At 39.3% G+C, this 18980-nt stretch overlaps 1 protein-coding gene across 1 annotated transcript in view; it reads right to left on the bottom strand.

Moving 5' to 3' along the window:
• The window catches only part of notch2 (notch receptor 2), a 48205-nt gene that overhangs the window by 14477 nt on the left and 14748 nt on the right, over positions 1 to 18980 (bottom strand). Inside the window, exons 3-9 of the mRNA XM_068318455.1 lie at positions 3754 to 4028; positions 2907 to 3114; positions 2655 to 2788; positions 2100 to 2222; positions 1430 to 1663; positions 875 to 1030; positions 591 to 776 (exon numbers count right to left, since the gene is read on the bottom strand). Of these exons, the coding sequence (XP_068174556.1) occupies positions 591 to 776; positions 875 to 1030; positions 1430 to 1663; positions 2100 to 2222; positions 2655 to 2788; positions 2907 to 3114; positions 3754 to 4028 (1316 nt within the window). The remainder of the gene's footprint in view (positions 1 to 590; positions 777 to 874; positions 1031 to 1429; positions 1664 to 2099; positions 2223 to 2654; positions 2789 to 2906; positions 3115 to 3753; positions 4029 to 18980) is intronic.

Raw genomic sequence — 18980 nt, 5'->3', positions numbered from 1 at the left:
TCATTTTAGTTTATTTGACAGTATATTGACACTGTTTCAGACCCATAAATTCTAAGGTGTAATGTTAGAAATACTGCTGTTCTAAATCCTGCACTCTATGCCATCCCACATCAATATGTAGCAGCTTGGTCCTAGAAAATATTTCCTATCACATGTTTTGAATGACATAGTTCTCATGAACCTTATTTGGAATCACCAGTGTCCAGAATGGCAATGCTCCACAGCTGCAGCTGGATCACAGCTGCATCCCAGCCCCCCCAAAAATAACCTTTCCTTGTAAAATCAAGCAGGGGATCTAATATTTCTTAAACATTTTATGCCATCCTCTCATGCACCACTGCAATTCCCTGAATGAAAATTAATAAAATAATGTTCATCAGTTTTTGTTTTGTTTTATTTTTTCATTTAAATACCTCTTTATGTAATACTGCAGATTTGGTGGCCTTCAAGAGGTGCATTTAAATTTAAAAACAAACTGATTAGAAAAAACAATTATTATCAAACCATATTTTTAAAAGATCATCTAGATGACAATTATTAAGAGAAATAATTACAATGTGAGGTATTTTATAACTGATTAAGAAATGTACCAGGCATGCAGATACAGGTGTAGTCTCCAATGCGATCCAGACACGTGCCATCGTTCTGACAGGGGTTTGAGGCACACTCATTCACATCTTGCTCACACCGTGGGCCGGCATAACCCCTGACACAGTTACAGGTAAAGGAGCCATCAGTGTTCACACACTGACCGCCATGCTCACAAGGGTTGGTACCTGATGAAAAGAGTGGCGTGGATGAAATCAAATCAAATCAGCGACCTGGAAAATATGTAATATATATAATAATTTATTTAGACTTTTCCATTTCTCACCAATGCTGCATTCATCCCTGTCAATGTTGCAGGTGTTTCCTACATATCCAGGGGGGCAGTTGCAGTTGAACATGCCACTGATGGGATTGGTGTCACACTGAGAACCTTCTCTACAAGGGTTACTGATACAGGCATCATCTCTATGGCAAAGTAAACCTGAAAGAAAAGAAAAAAAAACACCACGTTGAAAAAGAATGAGTGAAAACCTTGATGAGAGCTGCAGGACTTAAAATGCCCCCAGAGAATCTTCAACACCGGACTGTACTGCCATAAAAGAAAAGCAAACTCATTGACAATTTGCTACCGGGGAAAATGTTAATTAGGGCAAGTCTTGATCTGAATCCAAGATTCTGTCAGTAGCCCCCAGGCTGGTAATATCCTGTGGTGTGTTTGACTGTTTGACGAAAGATGACATCCAGTATCTTTTCCTCAACCGTTTTCTTTTATTGCTCGTTTTCCTTCAGTTGAAAACTAATTTTATGAAGCATGATTACATGTTACTTTGCAGTTACCAGCATTGAAATATTTTTGAATGCTTTCTCAGAACTTGTTTACCTGTCTTTCCATAGGGGCAGAGACAGACAAAGGATGCAACACGGTCGATGCATGTGGACCCAGGCCTGCAGGCAGCTGTCGCACAGTCATCAATGTTCTCTGAGCAGTCGGGTCCACTCCAGCCATTAACGCACACGCAGACATAGCTGCCGATTAGGTTGCTGCAGGTGCCACCATTCTGGCAAGTATTTGGCTGCAAGCGACATTCATTCACATCCTCTGTGCAATGCTGGCCTGTAGATAGAGAAGAAAAACACATTTAAAAGAATGTCATTACCCTACCCTATACATCGTGTATAGGGTAGGCAATTGTGCTTTTGGTAGACAAAAATATTGATTCATTGTCTTCACATATTTTGTAGTCAGAAAAGTAGTTTTTGTCGACAAGGAGATGCCCTCTGCCATCATCATGTTAGACTTGCTGGATGACAGCTACATAAATTCAGATGGGAAGCTCATGTATGAATGTCAGCAACACAACTAGTTACCTAAACATCGATTAATAAAGACAAATGCTTGGAAGTATAATATCAAACAACCAAAGTCATGCCTGGCACATGTAATTACAACTTTTTCTATGCGTTTTATCACAATGTCTGAAATTTTAAGGCACAGATCAACTCACAGTAACGGTCACACAAAAACACAATGGCACAGAAAATTTCCTTACCCGTCCACTCAGGAGGGCACTGGCAGTTGTAGGTGTTTACTCCATCCATGCATGTTCCTCCATTAGCGCACTGATGACCAGGACAGTCATTGATATTGTTTTCACAGTTTGTCCCATTGAAACCTGAAACACATGAAAGTGATTAATGGTTAATTGTTTTAGTGATGTGCCCAACAGAGAAGTCATGCACTAAAATACAAAAGTGTGAAATGATATTCGTTGATGTATAAAAAATATTGGGTCAGATCCTAGTGGTGTAACGGCAGCTATGCACGTGTTTGTTGTCATTGGCTGTGCCTCGGAAACACACTGACAGCCAGCAGGTACAGCCAACAGGATTGCTCTGTTTGCACATCAAACAAAATGTAACAAAATGGAGACTCAAAGCTACATTTGACAGAGTAATACCTGTAATGTCAACCTTTCTCCTCTGTATTAAATGTCTATTATAATTTCCACCCTCTTGCTTTTAATCTCTTCATAGTAGAATAAGTTAAGGATCTTTCTTGTTCATAATATTCTGGATAAACAGAATTAGAATCTGAATTTTTTTACCTGGGAGGCAATGGCAGGAGTAGCTTATTTCAGAGTTCTGGTGGCAGGTGCCTCCATTTAGGCACGGCGACGGTGAGCAAGGGATGTATGAGCTCTCACAGTGTTTTCCCGTGAACCCCAGAGCACAGATACACCTGTAGTGACAGAGTTAATTTCATATGATTCAGTTCTGACATGACTTTTTTTTTTATTATACTTATTGAGTATTCCTGTAATCTCAGATACATTTGGGTACAAATACTGAAAACTCACTTGTAAGAGCCAGGTGTGTTGAGGCACACTCCTTCATTCTGGCATATAGACGGGTTGGAAACACATTCATTTGTGTCATTTAGACAGCGATGACCTGTGTAGCCAGGGGGACATGTACACTTGTAGGTACCACCAGACAGAGAGCTGCATATCCCTGAATTGGCGCAGGGACTAGACAAACAGCTATCCTCGTACTCGCACCGCATTCCTGAGATGTAAGATGGACAATGGATTAAAGTTAGTGCTCTGGCTGTCTTTTGAGCTGCTCACCAATTTGACAATCTATGGAAAAGTATATAGAGCAACATGAACACAATAAATACATCTCCAGTTATTACATCTGCAAAAATATACAATGGTTGCACAAATTAGGATCTCTTCAATGATTTAGAATAGTTTTTAATGATTCCGTTAATGTAAGAATAAACATGTGGCAAGAATTATACCAAGTTTCTACTGTATTTGCTGACTCCTAATTATGTATTAATTGTATTATTATTTTAAATTGTAAAAGCTTCAACATATCCTACTGGACAACAAAATCCACTTTGATTCTGTGCTATTCTACGTTCAGACATGTGAGAATTCATTACTGTTGTAACACTGTGCCAAAATTCTTGCCCAAGTGGAAATTTTTGGTCACATAGACATAAACAACACACATCTTCATGTGTTCATGCCATTCATGTGTCAAGTACATTGCCTTGTGTAAATCTGTGTAATGTTCAAAATCTTCTTTGTATTCAGCGTATAGTGTCAGCAGATTTATTTCAGGATGATGGTATTTTAATAAAGACACCAGTATTTTTGTGATAAACATTCATGTCAAACATGTCAAGCATCTCACCTGTCCATCCTCTGGCGCATTCACACTTGTACATATCGAGGGATAGCAGAGTGCAGACCCCTCTGTTGGCACAAGGATTGTGGGGATAACACGTGGAGTTCTGTGGAGTTTGACAGTGCTGTCCGGTAAAGCCCAGTGGGCAGATACAGGTGGCGCTGCTTGGCACAGGTACACCAGCAGACATAGACACAGAGCAGTTCCCTCCATTCAGGCAGTATCCGGGTTGACATGGGTCCTTATGGTGGCAGTACTCACCAAGAAAGCCTGGTGCACACCTGGTTACACACACGCACAGGCACGCACGCACACACGCACACACACACACACACACACATAAATCAATGATGAAGTATGTACAGGATAACAAAAGTTTGAATCTTAAAATGTATAAAAAATGCATACAATAAATCTAAAAGATTAATTAAGTAAAAAGTTTGTTTGCCTCAAACAAACAACAAAAGATTCCGTTTCAGTCAGATGAACCACATCAGAAAACAGTCCGTATAGTGGAGAATAGCATCACAGAAACAAATGGACAAACGGGGGTAACCACTAGTGTCTAATACAGTACTGCTCTTATTATAAGGGACAGCAGTCATGAAAGTTATGAAAGAAACAAGTTGAAGCTGATGCACCGTAGACAAAAATGGCCATGTCACCACAAAGGTGTTTAAGATCCATAGATGTGAAGCAACTTGAAGATGTAAAAACAGGGAATGAAAGAACAAAGAAAACAATCAAGGCATCAATTTTGGCATGCTATGAGTAGACAGGCTCTGAGCCACAAATCACAAGATTTTAGATACTGCTCTGACTCTTGAACTATTCATCAAACCCTACAACAAAAAGGGGAAGCTGGGCTTGGTGGAGGGGTTAAAGTGGGGTCAGTCAAGGCAAAGCAATAGCTCTAAAATGGAAGGATGTCAGATGGAGTCATCAGGAAGTTGTTGACTGAAATTCTTCACAAACTAAAATCATTAACTGGAAAGTACCACTCAATATTCAGGCAAAAACTCTGGCCATTAGCAAAACATTACCAGCTCCATAAATGTGTCCACGGACAAGACCATCAAAACACTGTGTGGTGTTTCACTAAAAGACTTATCTACCATCTTTTGACCACATTTGGTCTACAAACTGTGTGAGTTCTGTTTTAGTCTCCTTAGTCACAATTTCCTTCCGACTTCTTTGTAGTCAAGTGATTCATCCTTGTACTGAACAGGGGGGAAAAGTTAGAACATTACCCAAAACTTTCATAATAGATCCCAAAAACAGTGATCCCCGTGTCAGACACTATTCTTAATTTTTTTCACAGCTTTTGAGTCTTGCACTCGCCACTTCTCTATGTGAAGCAGAATTCAGTCAGATGGTACTTTCGTATTGCACAAAAATGGAAGCGTGTGCATGACACACGTCAGACTTGCTGTCTGGGGACTGTGGGTGAAAGAATGACTTCTTGTCTCTCACACAGGTCTCTTACCTGGGACCCTCCCTAGAGGGACTCAGGTAACATAATAAGAGACCAAAGATACACCGTACAATAACTAACAAATACATATACAGAGAGATATCAAAAGCTTCGACCACAGCAATTTCTGCATTAAAATATATCATATAACAAAATAGCAGACTTCAAAACATAAAAAAAAAGGATTGTGTAAAAGACAGTAGGTGTGAGACTGATGCCGAGGGATTCCCACGTCCACTGTTTCTTACTTATGACCAGGCTTTAAATGTGTAAAATTCAAGACAAAATGAAATCAGACTAGAAAAGCACTGACTGTTTTACTATAAAAATGTTTTACTCTTCTTAACTGCACCTGATAATAATGTGGTACTGCTGCCAAAACATGGTTGTGAAATACCTTCAGGCTATTAACAACTGCAATTGAAAAAATAATTTCACAAAATTACAACAAAGCACACAACAGAAATATTTTAGTTCTTACAACATTCAATGGTCAATTTTGTCAACAATGAACCAAAATGACATTAGATGTGATATCTAAAGACACGCTTCACATCGGCTTCAGGGTTTACCTCAGAAAAAAAACTTTAAGACTCGTGATACTATAAAAATAGAACTTTATTAATTCTTTGAGAAGACCCCTTCAGGGAAACTCAAGACCCCAACAGCATTGGATAGCAGTACATGTAAAGCACACAGACAATAAAAGAGTGAAAACAATTCGAAAGATGTAAGTAAATATGGGATATACAGTGGAAAAAAATATGTAATTCCTTATTACATTCCTCAAATACACCAGCCTTAAAAGGATTGAAAAATGCGCTTCCCTCCATGTTAATACATGTAAGTCAATTTATGCTGACCAATTTTCAAAATAGCTTTTTTGTCTTTTTCTTGAAAATACTAAGTTGTGAACAGATAAAACAGTTGAGTCCAGACACATGGCAAAAAGAATCACCTAATGTCCCCTCTTCAAATATGAGAACATCTGCAAACTAAGTATTAAATTGTGCTGTAACAAAAAAAAATTGCAGTAAAAATCAATAATAAATGTGGCATTATTCAATATATAAAAATATGGGAGAAAATCATGTTCTTACCCCAATATCAAAAATTGGATCAAATCACAAGATGACTGTATCACTAACTTCCTAGTGTTAAATGACCACAGCTTTTGCGCAAGTGTTCCTTAGTCCATGTCACAATGCCATCTGCATTACCTATGGAATGCTCAGTATTATATTTCATCCAGTTTTCTAAATAATTGTACTATTTACTAGTATTTTATTCCCCTTGTGTAAAAATTTCATGTTTCAAGAATTGAAAAAAGCCTTTTTGGGAAATATCTAAGTTGTAAAATATTTCTTATAATTTATTTGTTAATTTCAAATGTGTCCAATCCAATCCACTATATTTCTATAGCACAATTTAAGTAAACACAATGTTTCCAAAGGGCTGCACAGTCAATAAATAAACAACACAACTGACTCACCATGAAAAAATGAGCAAAATGGTGAATTAGTGACGCATCACCTTCAAAGAAATGACTTCATGCCTCCTCACCTCAGCTCTGTCAGATATGGACGCCCTCCCTTTTTCCTGTCTCTTTCACTGTATCAGCATGTCTGCAGTCCAGTCCCCTACACACCCCCATGACACACACACACACACACACACAAACACACACACACACACACGCACACAGGCACACACACACACACACACACACACACACACGCACGCACGCACGCACACAATTACACAAACACTCAGTCCCTCCCTCCCCACTCTAAACACAAACACAGCTTGGCCATGATATCGCAACACGACGGCTGTCCTGGGAATTAGGACTGCTCTTTTTCTCCTGGACAACCTCTCCGCCCCCTCTCAAGGAGTAATAACACAACCCTCTGCCCTGTGACATACATCACATTAGTAGGCTGTCACACAAAGAACACCGTGTCCAGGTTAATGCTAGGTTTACGTTTCACTGGGAACATTTCACACATTTTCACTGTTAAAACTATGGGAAATATGAGAGGCCTATTAAAAGACAAGTGAAGCCAGATTTCAGATGGGGATTGGAAATCTGAAACTTGTGCTTTGCTGTGAGTACTTGCCTGATAATTTCTGAGTTTAGCATGAAGATTTAATAATTTTCTTAATATTACAGGTTTCAAATGTCTGCCCTATCTGCCTCTCTCTATCTTTCTCTCGCTCTGTCTCTCTAACCCTGTCCTTATCTTCATTTTATTACTTTTCAACCCAACCAGTCAAGGCAGATGGCTGCCCAACTCAATCTGGGTCCTGCCGGAGTTTCTTCCTCAATGAGGGAGTTCAGTTGGGTTTTTCTGTCTGTTAAAGCGCTTTGAAATTTCTGTTGCCATGATTAAGTGCTATATAAATAATACATGATTGATTAAAATTGGCATAAATTGTCTTAAATAGGATGAAAATTATGAGTGTTTTATACAATTCTGTAACACTCAATTTGCTTGCTTCTGAAAAAAATTGTTTGCAAAATAAATTTGCCAATGTTCATGGAGAAAAAATGCCTAGTAAGCCATATTAAATTCTATCAATACTACCTATCAAGTATGGACAGGTGACAAGAAGCCATGGGACTTTTTCAAATTTCACGAGCAGATAGCAAGTTCATTATTTACCACTGGCTCTGTCACTGAAGCCTGAAGCGAACAGACAAGGCCATGCATGAATCACATTAATGTCAGGGAGTGGTGTCTCACTGGGGAAAAAAACAAACTGTGACAGACGATACAACACTGGAGGCCCTGAGAGTTGTCTGACAGACTTACAGAGAAACAACCAAAAACAATCAAGAATTTGCACAGATGAATGCTTATGGACAAGTTAACAGACAAATCTTAAGACTCACTTTCATAAACAACTCAGAAGAGAGAGATTCTGCTGCTAAATTTATCTATGGGACTCTTTGTTTTGCTCCAAAAGGACTTTTTTCCCCCTCCTCTTCCCTCTGTCTGTACTCCGTGCAATTTCCTGGAGCCCTTCTTTCCCTCTCTTTCTCACTCCTCCACCTCTCATTTCTAACCCACTGAGGTGTCAGATTTCTACAGCTGGTTCACATTAGCGCCCATCTCACGCACACCCCTCCCTCTCTTTTGCTCTGCACCTCTTCTCTCCTTCATTCTCTCCCCTCTTCTCCTCCTATTCTACCTCATGCTGACCTCTGCCTGTCCTGGCTGGCAGTGGAGGTTTCACTGAGCAGAGGGGGGTAGGTTGATTCTCTCTCACTCATCTTAAGTCTCCCACCTCCTTCATTCCTAATTCCTACGTCCTGTGGTCACCTACTCTCTCATTCTCTTCCCTTTCCCGGCCCCTCCTTCTACAGCCACTATTCTAGTCTCATCGACACTTAATAACTCCATCATGCTCTTTCCCTGCAGGCATCACTGAAAAACTGTGTGAAAGAGAAAGAGGGAGAGCATAAACCAGCTCACATTTCAATGTCTCAATCATTCCTAGTCTAGGCTAGAGCAGACAGAGGTGGCTTATTCACTGTGTAGCCTTGTAAGTGCATTCACAGTCATCACAATTGAAGTGCAGTTTGCAATGCATTCATGTTTGCCAGCAGAGATAAATCAGGAAGTACAAAAATCTCTGCTTACCATATAAATTGTACATCTTTTGGAGGTATGGAAAGTAACACATATATGATGTAAAATCTAATAGTGACATTCAAACAGTGTCTAACTCCTATTAGACCCATAAATCACCTTTCATCTTCATAAAAATGTACATTTTGAAATAGCTGGTATGGTAAAGAATGATGTCTAAATGACATTTGAAATGGAAAGTGGTTCAACCATTTCCACAATAATAACTATAAAGTAAACTATCTTAATTATTACATGAGACCTAACTTCTCATGAGCCCTAAAGTTTTACTCAGACTTTTACCACCTAGACGATGGACCACCCTTTCACAGTCATGCCACGATAAAAGCGATACCGCGTGAAGAATTAAATCTCAAAGAACAAGCCAAATTCAGGAGTTCCCAAGCTACACCAGTGTAGCATGACTGAATGACAGTAAGTCCTTCCAGATGTTTCTTTTGTAATGCCACAATATAAATACAGTGTATGATTTAGAAATGGGTACTTAGTACCAAATATGTGAATGATCATTGAATAATAAATTTTAGAAATACTATTTTCTTATTAATCCACTATTAAAAAGGGTTGATAAAATCACAAAAGTAGTGTTCAAAGCAAGGTGTGAGAATCATGTTCATTAGAAAGAAAAATAGGAAGGTGAAAAAAGGAAAGTAAGTCTAGTAAAAATGCACTAAAGTGGACACTCAAGTCAAGAAACTAATTAGAGAGTCATATATTCAGAAAGAAAACCAGGCCAGGCAGTAAGACTGAAAAACAACAGTGTAGGCTGCAAAAAGGAGCACAGAGCAGGGTGGAGTCCAAACTAGGGGCATGCGGTAAAATTTCAAACTGTGTTTAAAAAGACGTTCAAAAGAAATCATCTAAGTGGCTTTGGTACACAGCGGGTTGACCCATTTTTTCTGCAAGTGTTCCATCTGCCAGTCACTATGCTATTCTGTCATTATCCTGTTTTTGTGGTTGTTTGAAGAGGAATCTCCAAAATAACACAGGCCTACAAAAGTAGCATGTCCATATACGTATATATAAGACACAGTCCACCACTTACTGATATGGAAATCTTCGAATCATTACAATAGAATATGCTTTATTTAGATGTCCATTAGCTTCCATAAAATGGTTGCTAGTTTGATATAATGTACACTATGCTTAAGTTTAAAAATTGAGTTGCTCATGTTTAACAGCATTCATGCAGAAAGCTGGTTTAATTTAACAACCAAAAGTTAACCTCTAATTTACCCCTGGAATACAGTAGATAATGAAATAAGGAAATAACAAGGATTTATTTCATTGAAGTTTTCAGTAGCCAGCTCAAAATTTTGCCTCACACTGCCATTATCTGTGTGTGACAGACAGTCACCAGCCACTTGTCACCTTCCTGCATGTGGGTTTATGATCTGGTTGCTACATTCCCCACTGTCTCTACATCTCTAAGCTGCATGGTGTGTATTTGCACGTTTGACTTGTTTGTTCTTTTTACCATACTGACTATCATGGTAAGCCTTGGGACGTTACACAGTAGACCATGTTCACCACACCCTATCTTGTGAGTGCACACACAGTTAAAAAGGACTGCTGACAATGTTGTCCATTTGCTAAAATAAGCTGCAAACTATTTCAGTATTTGATTCATCTTACTATTTATTTCTTATATTGTTTCTCAAGCTGATTTTAAAAAAATTGAATAAAAACTGATTTAGACATAGTTTCACAGATTTTCTCTTTATTTGGGGTCTCCACCTTCTAAATACTTCATCTACTATGCTCATTTAACTTCAGGCTTGGACTTAAGGTGCCCCAGACTCTCCAGACACATCCAGACCAAGCAAACATAAGCACAAAATAATTTTTGTTCCAGTCTTAACCACATCAACAGTGCTAGTAACTGGTTCGTGGGAAGAAAACCCTCTGTATGAATGGGACATCATTGCCATGGGTTCTCAGCTTTCTCTAGGCTTGGAGATTTTAATTTTGTCATATGCCTAACCCAGTTAAAAGATACGTGACTGTGTTTATGTCAAAATGTGATCCCAAATTAAACCCATCCTGCTTCAAAGCCAGTTGTGGTGGTGTCTTGATGATCCAGCCAAACCAAGATGACCCCTTCTCCCCATCAAAAGATTATGTGTTGCAAAACCTTACTCATGTAAGATGATACAGAAAGATCCTTTTGTTAAGCTTCATTCATCTGGTGCTTTTCTCATGCTGTATGTGTACATACATATACACACATATACAATAGTACCCCATTTAACATAACTACAACAATTTTAATCTTTTCCAGCCTTGTAAAGAAACCTCGCTAAATTATTTTGAAAAAACATTTTTAATCAACCAATAGACATCAATATTCTTCCTGTGCATAATTAATTATGTATCTTACATAAACATTGATAAAGTATGTCAAACACAAATATGGAAACCACCTTGTATGTCAAGGTACTACTGTATATACATAAACACAGACATGATATATATTATATATAAAATAATATTTTACAAACATATATAATGTCTGTGCATATATATGTGTGTGTATGTGTACGTACAGGTCCATCATTCCTACTGCTGTGAAATTTCTTTGCACACAATACACATACAGTAAATCTTGCACCTAGCCAACAGTTTGATCTTTTTTCTAATCTATGTCACGTATCTTGTTATGTTTATGCTTAATCTTCTTTGCATTAGTACAGTACTGCTGGAATAATATACGACCTTTTTGCTGCTGCAACAATTGAATTTCCCCATAGTGGGATCAACAAAGTTCATGTTATACACATACACTAATACTACACAAAAATTATATAAGCATATGCAAATACATATGATTGTACATACACACTATGGTATACATACTCAACATTACAAAGTGACGTGAATGGCAGATGGAGCACTCATGGCATGGCAGGATGAAGATCTAAACAATGTAAAAATGATTGTAAGGCCTTGTAAGTGTCTCCAGAAGCATCTAAAACCCGAACCAGAGGGAGAATCAGAGGCATGGATGTATGAGTGACAGTCTGATAAAGGAGGTGCAGCAAGAGGGAAATTACACTCCTCTTGCCCCTCCACTTCTCCCTCCCCCCATTCGCTGCTCTCTCATCATTAGCAAGAAGTTGTGCTCCAAGGTATTCCTCCTCAAATTACCTGAAAAGAGACATCCTCTTTACTTTTGGCCCTTTCTTTTCTTTTGTCTGCCCTGCAGGAAAATTCTACCTGCCACATCAAACAGCCAGCAGGTCTGCACAAAACAGAAATACTCTTCCATTAATCTAAATAATACCTTTTCTCCAAAATCATGTACATAAAAAGACATGATATTGACTGAAAATTAAAAATGTGTGAGTCAAGAGCCATCCTGGGGTGAGAGTTTATGACTTGACATTTTGGTCAAACAACAACAAGGTCTTTGTCTGGAGAATAGCAGCGTTCGGACAACACATTGCATGTAGCCCAACTCTTGCTTGACTGTGCAATTATTAAGTTGGTAAGTCAGACAGGTTTGTGTCAGGAATCCACTGTGGCCCACAAACAAGATCATTGTGTCCACAATTCTATAAAAGACCTCACTAGAAAGAATAAATGCTTTCAGCATTGACGCACGTTACACCTACCAAGTAAACTGTGATATGTACAAATCCACACAGAAACACACACCATTAATTTCTACACACTGGGCTAGTGGCTTGCAGTGTCACCGGTTAGACAGCTTCTATACACCCTGCCCTGTGTTAGTCAGCAAGTCAACCTCTCCCATGCTCTTGTATTATCTTAAGACAATTTACAAGTAAATATGTACTGTCAAAGATTTCAAAAATAAAAGAACAAGAAAAATTCATATTTATGTCTTTGTCGTCATCATGTAAACATGAATATGCTCAATAAAAGGTAACCTTGTCTCTCATGGCAGGATCGCCTGCTACAGGTGAATTTCGCAAAACACAGGTAATATGTGTAAAGTTCAGTTCTAAAAATTAAAACAATGCTGACAATTCCGAAACTGATCAGGGGAAATGAGTACAAAAAGGGTTATTAGGAAATGGCATGTCCCACATCCCACTTGGCTGAACTAAAATTAAATTTTATATCATAAACAGAAGAAACAGATGTTAATTAATAACTCAAGGCATAGTTTAAGTAATTGACTGTTGCATGTAAAATGTTGGATAATTTTTCATATACGCTCAAGAAATAAAAATTAACCGACACAGGTGTGGCCCAAGAATTTCTAAAAGTATCAAAATACATCACTGCCTGGGCTTGCACTAGGAGGTAGTATGACTAAACCACTGTGGCTCAGTGTAAAAGAATCGAGCAAGCCACAAAAAGCCACACAAGACAGTGGCGCAGCGCGCGGACGACCAACGCTCGTCGCAGGGGGATGTGGGGGGGGGTTAGAAAATGGGGTTGTTTTCCTGCATTCTGAGGGAAAAATCTTCTGTTCAGTTTACCTTCAAAAATACACTAAAGCCAACAGTTCAAGCTTAACTATCTTTATTTCTATCCTACTTTATGCAGGTATGAATGTGAGATTCAACAACTGAAAACTTCCATTTACTATGTGAAGATACAGTCATACAAAATATTACTCAATGTTTACTTGTAAATTTTACTTAGACTAGAAGACATTTCAACTTTGACCACCACCAACACCATTGGTATTCCACAGTTTATTTTATTTTTTTTTAATTCAATAAGATGATTTTTCATTTCAATTTAAAAAGGCATGAAAAATAGCAAGCGAGGTGAATACACATTTACATGCATCGCTGGTTATTCCTGCCAGTCATAGGGAACAAAAGTATTGAAAATATCTTTCATTTACCTTCTGATCGGTCTGTCATCACTCCTCTCAGCATTCACCATTAATTTATTAATGAGGACTTTAACACAAACTCTACTATAAAACACTAAATTCTTTTGATCGATCGTCCTCATCTTATCATACGCCAATTCGCGGGTTCAGCTTGTAAAATACAATATTTTTGTTTTTCATTGGACGAGAGGAGTCATGACCCGAGTGCATATTTAATGATCGGGAGCGTTTGGGCCACTTCTGCTATTTCCGTCGGTATGCTTCGGCTAAATTCCGTCGGCATGCGGAAATAGCAGCGCTATTTTCACTACCGCCGCTCGCTAGTGGTGGTAGCGGCATTAGCACCGCTCACAAGCGGAAGTAGCGGTGCTAGAACCGCTCGCTATCTAGCGAGCGAAAAAGTAATAAGTTTTAGCCTTTTTTCCGTAAAAATAAGAAAGCCACTGTGGCTACACAGTCTAAAAACCTTGTAGCCAATCTGGAATTCACTTCGCCTATGGCAAAGTGGCGAATGGCTAGCGCAAGCCCAGACTGCAGAGTTGTGTGTAAAAAGTAATGTGAAATAAATACTATGAAAGAGTTGTTTCCAGGAAAAAGGAGATGAACACTATTTTCATTTTATTCAAAACTTGAGAAAAGCAGAGATGCATCAATACTACTAAAAGGTGTGAGCAACAATTGAGGCAAGGAAACCAGAATAACGTATAGCCTTGAGCATGTTTTTGGCACTGTGCAGGATCTCAGCGTGACCAAAACATTATGGAATGCCTTGTGTCTGAAGCATATCATCAAATTCACACGCCATTGCATGGCTAGTATATGAACCCAAAAACTGATCGTCATGGAGAACAATATCGTGGAGTACACTACTTATCTATCCACTGTGCTAAACTTTTAAGACACACTAGGCTAACACTGCTCATTTAAAAATCTGCGGTGAAGCTAAAGACCAAAATGCAATGACTTTTAATAGAATCATGCAACACTGATTGTGGAGACTAATGTAGGGATGGCAGGGAATATATTCATATTTGGGCTCTACTGTGCTAAGAAAACAATTAAAATCAAAAACTGCAGGCATTACCAAACTCTTAGAACTTGGTGTTACACTGACTATTAAGTTATTTAATATAATTGTTTTTATTAAAAGGACCTTTTCCTCCTCCACAGGTTATCAAACATACATTAGAGAGAGTATAGTTTACAATCTGCTTTACATTTAACATTGTCACTGGTATAGGTGTACCCGTAAAGCAAAAGAAAAGCCTGTATCGTGTTACGTTTTCACATAAATACTTTGTAGTTCTGAGTGATTTTAGATGTAGGAAATAATGAATCTAATCCAAGCAAAACAGCTTCAGTGAATAACTTTATTTGAAACTTCTTGTCTTTAATACTCTTTGTTATTTGCACAATGTGCCTTTTGTCCAGGAGCACAAAACTAATAGAACCCGTCTCGCCACACAGAGGTGTTTCTATTTGCATCTATATATGAGTGTAGTTGTTCATATTTGCTTCCAGACAGCAGAAAATTACTATTAGTCTAACAACTATGAACTCTATCAGATGACTTTACTGTGTGGCTTCAGGGCAAGAAGCTTTTCATTTAACAAACATATCATTTAAGGAGGGAAAAAATACCGACTTCAAAATAAATTCCAAAAGCAAGAATGTGAATCAGTACAGAAAACCCAGATTTCTTAGAGTAACATTTTCCTCATATAAAACTGCCAAATTTCTATGTAAATTAAAATTCACAATTGTAAATAAATGCTTGTAAAAACAAAACCAATACAAGGACTAAACCATAGCAGGGGTTATTACATCTCACAAAGCGGTGATGTAATTGTATGTTCATCCGTCCGTCCACTAAATATCTTCACAACCATTGCAGATGGAAAGATGAAAGAAAAACCACATTACTCGGGCGGCAAAGGGGATGAAAATGAGATGATGACCTTGACCTTGGGAAAACTAGGTCAAGGTCAAATTTTAACTTTTGTACTCATTGCGAATTTTTGGAAGGCAGTCACATGATACCGTACACGCATTCTATTGGCTGACGGAATCCGGAAGTGCACTACGTACTGTGAGTCTCAGATAGAAGGTGGTTTAATATCAGTAAAGGGAGGGTTCATCAGTGTTTAAATTACCGTAAATAATAAGATAAATAGTTTGTCGCTTTATTACAGAATTCGTTAATCGTGTGTGATTCCTGGAACTTATTAACCACGAGGAACGACGGGGCACTGTATACCTTTTAAGGCACACATCTCTAAAACCTGATGAGATATAATTACAAAACAAAAAGCAACATTTTCAGGAAGCCAGATGCACGAAAATGTGAAGGTCAGGGTAAAATGTTGAATTCAGGGGTGTCGTGAGATGTTACAGTCTTTGACTGCCTTGTTAGGCTTGTTAGCATAAAGCCCTGCTCTATACTGGGCCTGTACCACTGCCTAAGCCTTGAGAGCCCAGCTACATAGTATACTTCATTATGTTGTCACTCTTGAACTAACTTGCCATACCACACTGATTAATAATGCAGCTTCCGCACAGCACAACACCACGTCCACACATGTGACTTCACTGCATGTGTTGGTGATTAACTCATTCACTTTTTAGCAATAAATCTCCTTCAGTGGACATTCTCCAATGCTCCAGATATTTATCATTGTTTTCTTTCTGTTCTTGACCAATCTCAAGATGCCTCACTCAGACTAACACCGTCTTCGCTCACAGGTGCATGCTGACATATGCATACCCTGCAATTTCTCTGTCTTCCTCTGATTCACCATCCTCAGTTCCATTACTGGATCAGTTCATTATTACGCTAAATTCCATGATTAAAAGCCTGATTTTCACTGACAAGCTCCGCCAGATTGTCCTCAAGCCCTCTCCGCTGAAAAATGTAACTGACATCCATAAAAGGCATTTGTAGCCAGTGAATAAAGAATTAGCTGCTCATAGTGAAACATCATTTGGCTCTAAATTAAACAATATTATTCAAATACACTAAACACAGACCTCTCATTCCCTTTACACAGGCATTACAATGTCTCTGTGACCTTCAATCAGGGAATGAGAATGTCAAACACTGATTATGGAACGTTGTTTCACTGAGACTATTTACTGAAGTAGTACAGTGTTGAAATTCCAAACCCTGTGGGAACAGACACCATGAGTGATTCACATCATATTTGGGGTAATATGATCAGGTCCATGAAACAGGTATGATATGTTTTCGCACTTAATTTGGCTCCAGTTTGTGAGTACAGTCAGAAACATAACTCAGTCTTACTTACAAACTGGGTTAAGCCGTCACAAAGAGGAATGTTTAGATCTAACAGGTCACTGCTCGCCTTTAAGCTTCAGCAATCTTCCTGAATAGCCCAATAGCTCCACTGGTAGAAGACTGAAAACTATAGGGCTGGTTACCTGTTTTACTATAAAACCCAGTGTAAAATTAGATGGTTGTCAAACTATGAATATTTCTATACTACTGGTCTGCTGTTATGGACACTACAGTGTTGTGAGTGTCAGTGTCGGGGTCATTTATGTAACAAGATGAGGATGCATGTCCCGTGTCGGTTGATACTGAGTTAATTTGTTCACACTGCTGAAACAGTTCTGCACTCACACAGCAATGTTTTCAAAATGCTGTTGCTGATCCTTGTTTCTATTTTGTCCTGTCAACTGTATGAAATAGTACTGGTACTATTTCATGGTATACTATACTAATTATATATATACTGTATATATTTTAAAAAATGTCCCTCTCACCCTTATGGGGTGTTATCTGTGTGTCATCCTCAAGCTCGGGTCCTCTACCAGAGGCCTGGGAGTCTGAGGGTTCTGCGCAGTATCTTAGCTGTTCCTAGGACTGCGCTCTTCTGGATTGAGGCTTCAGATGTTGTTCCAGGAATATGCTGGAGTCACTCTTCCAGTTTGGGGGTCACTGCCCCGAGTGCTCCTACTACCACGGTGACCACATTAACCTTGATCTTCCACATATGTTCTAGCTGTTCTTTCCACCCTTGATTCTTCTCAATATCTTCGTGTTCCTTCTTCTTGATGTTGGCGTCGGCTGGAATCACCACATCTATCACCTCTGCTCTCTTCTGCTCTTTGTCCACCACCACTATGTCCGGTTTGTTAGCTAGCAGCTGTTTGTCAGTCTGGAAGCTGAAGTCCCACAGGACCTTAGCCTTGTCATTCTCAACCACCTTTGGTGGTATGTCCCATTGGGATTTGGGTACTTCTAGGCCATACTGGGTGCAGATGTTCCTGTACACTATCACAGCTACTTGGTTGTGCCTTTTCATGTATGCTGAGCTGGCGAGCATCTTACACCCTGCTACCACATGCTGGACTGACTCTGGGGCTTCTTTACATTGCCTGCACCTTGGGTCAGATCTACTATGGTAGATATTGGCCTCTATTGCTCTTGTACTTAGGGCCTGTTCCTGTGCTGCCATGATCAGTGCCTCTGTGCTGTCTGTCAGTCCAGCTTTATTCAGCCATTGGTAGGTCTTCTTGATATCAGCCACTTCCTCTATCTGACGGTGGTACATGCCATGTAGGGTGGAGGAAAATGGGGTCGCTGTGGCGACCCCTGAAGGGAAAAGCCGAAAGGAAAAGAAGAAGAAGTCGTCACTGTAGATTTTGGTGGTGTGGATCAGTGAGTCAATATCTCGCTCATTCCTGGCCTACAGCTTGATGTCATCCATGTAGAGGAGATTGCTGATTGTTGTCGGAATCGGTATCTGTAGCCACTCTTTGTGATGATGTGAATGAGGGGGTTCAGGCCTACGCAGAACAGCAGTGGTGATAGTGCATACCCTTAGTATATGCCGCACTTGATGTTAACTTGGGCAATTGGCTTGGAGTTAGTCTCCAGGGTTGTCTTCCACATTCCCATTGAGTTCTTGATGAAGGCTCTTAGTGTCCTGTTGATCTTATACAGTTCCAGACATTCCAGTATCCACGTGTGTGGCATTGAATCGTAGGCTTTCTGGTAGTCTATCCTGGCGGTGCACAAGTTGGTCTGCCTATTCTTACAGTCTCTGTGTACTGCTCTGTCCACCAGCAGGTGCTTGGCTCCCCAGGTGTTACTACCAACTCCTTTCTGTGCCCCGCTCATATATTGATCCATGTGCCTACTCATCTTAGCCGCCATGATGCCTGACAGGAACTTCCATGTTGTACAGAGACAGCTTATTGGCCGGTAGTTGGTTGGGGTAGATTGCCGATAGTTGGATGGGGTGTGTGTGTGTGTGTGTGTGTG

The sequence above is a fragment of the Antennarius striatus genome, chromosome 7 (genome assembly GCF_040054535.1).
Source record: "Antennarius striatus isolate MH-2024 chromosome 7, ASM4005453v1, whole genome shotgun sequence".
Classification (NCBI taxonomy): domain Eukaryota; kingdom Metazoa; phylum Chordata; class Actinopteri; order Lophiiformes; family Antennariidae; genus Antennarius; species Antennarius striatus.
This window is presented reverse-complemented; position numbering and strand designations above follow the sequence as displayed.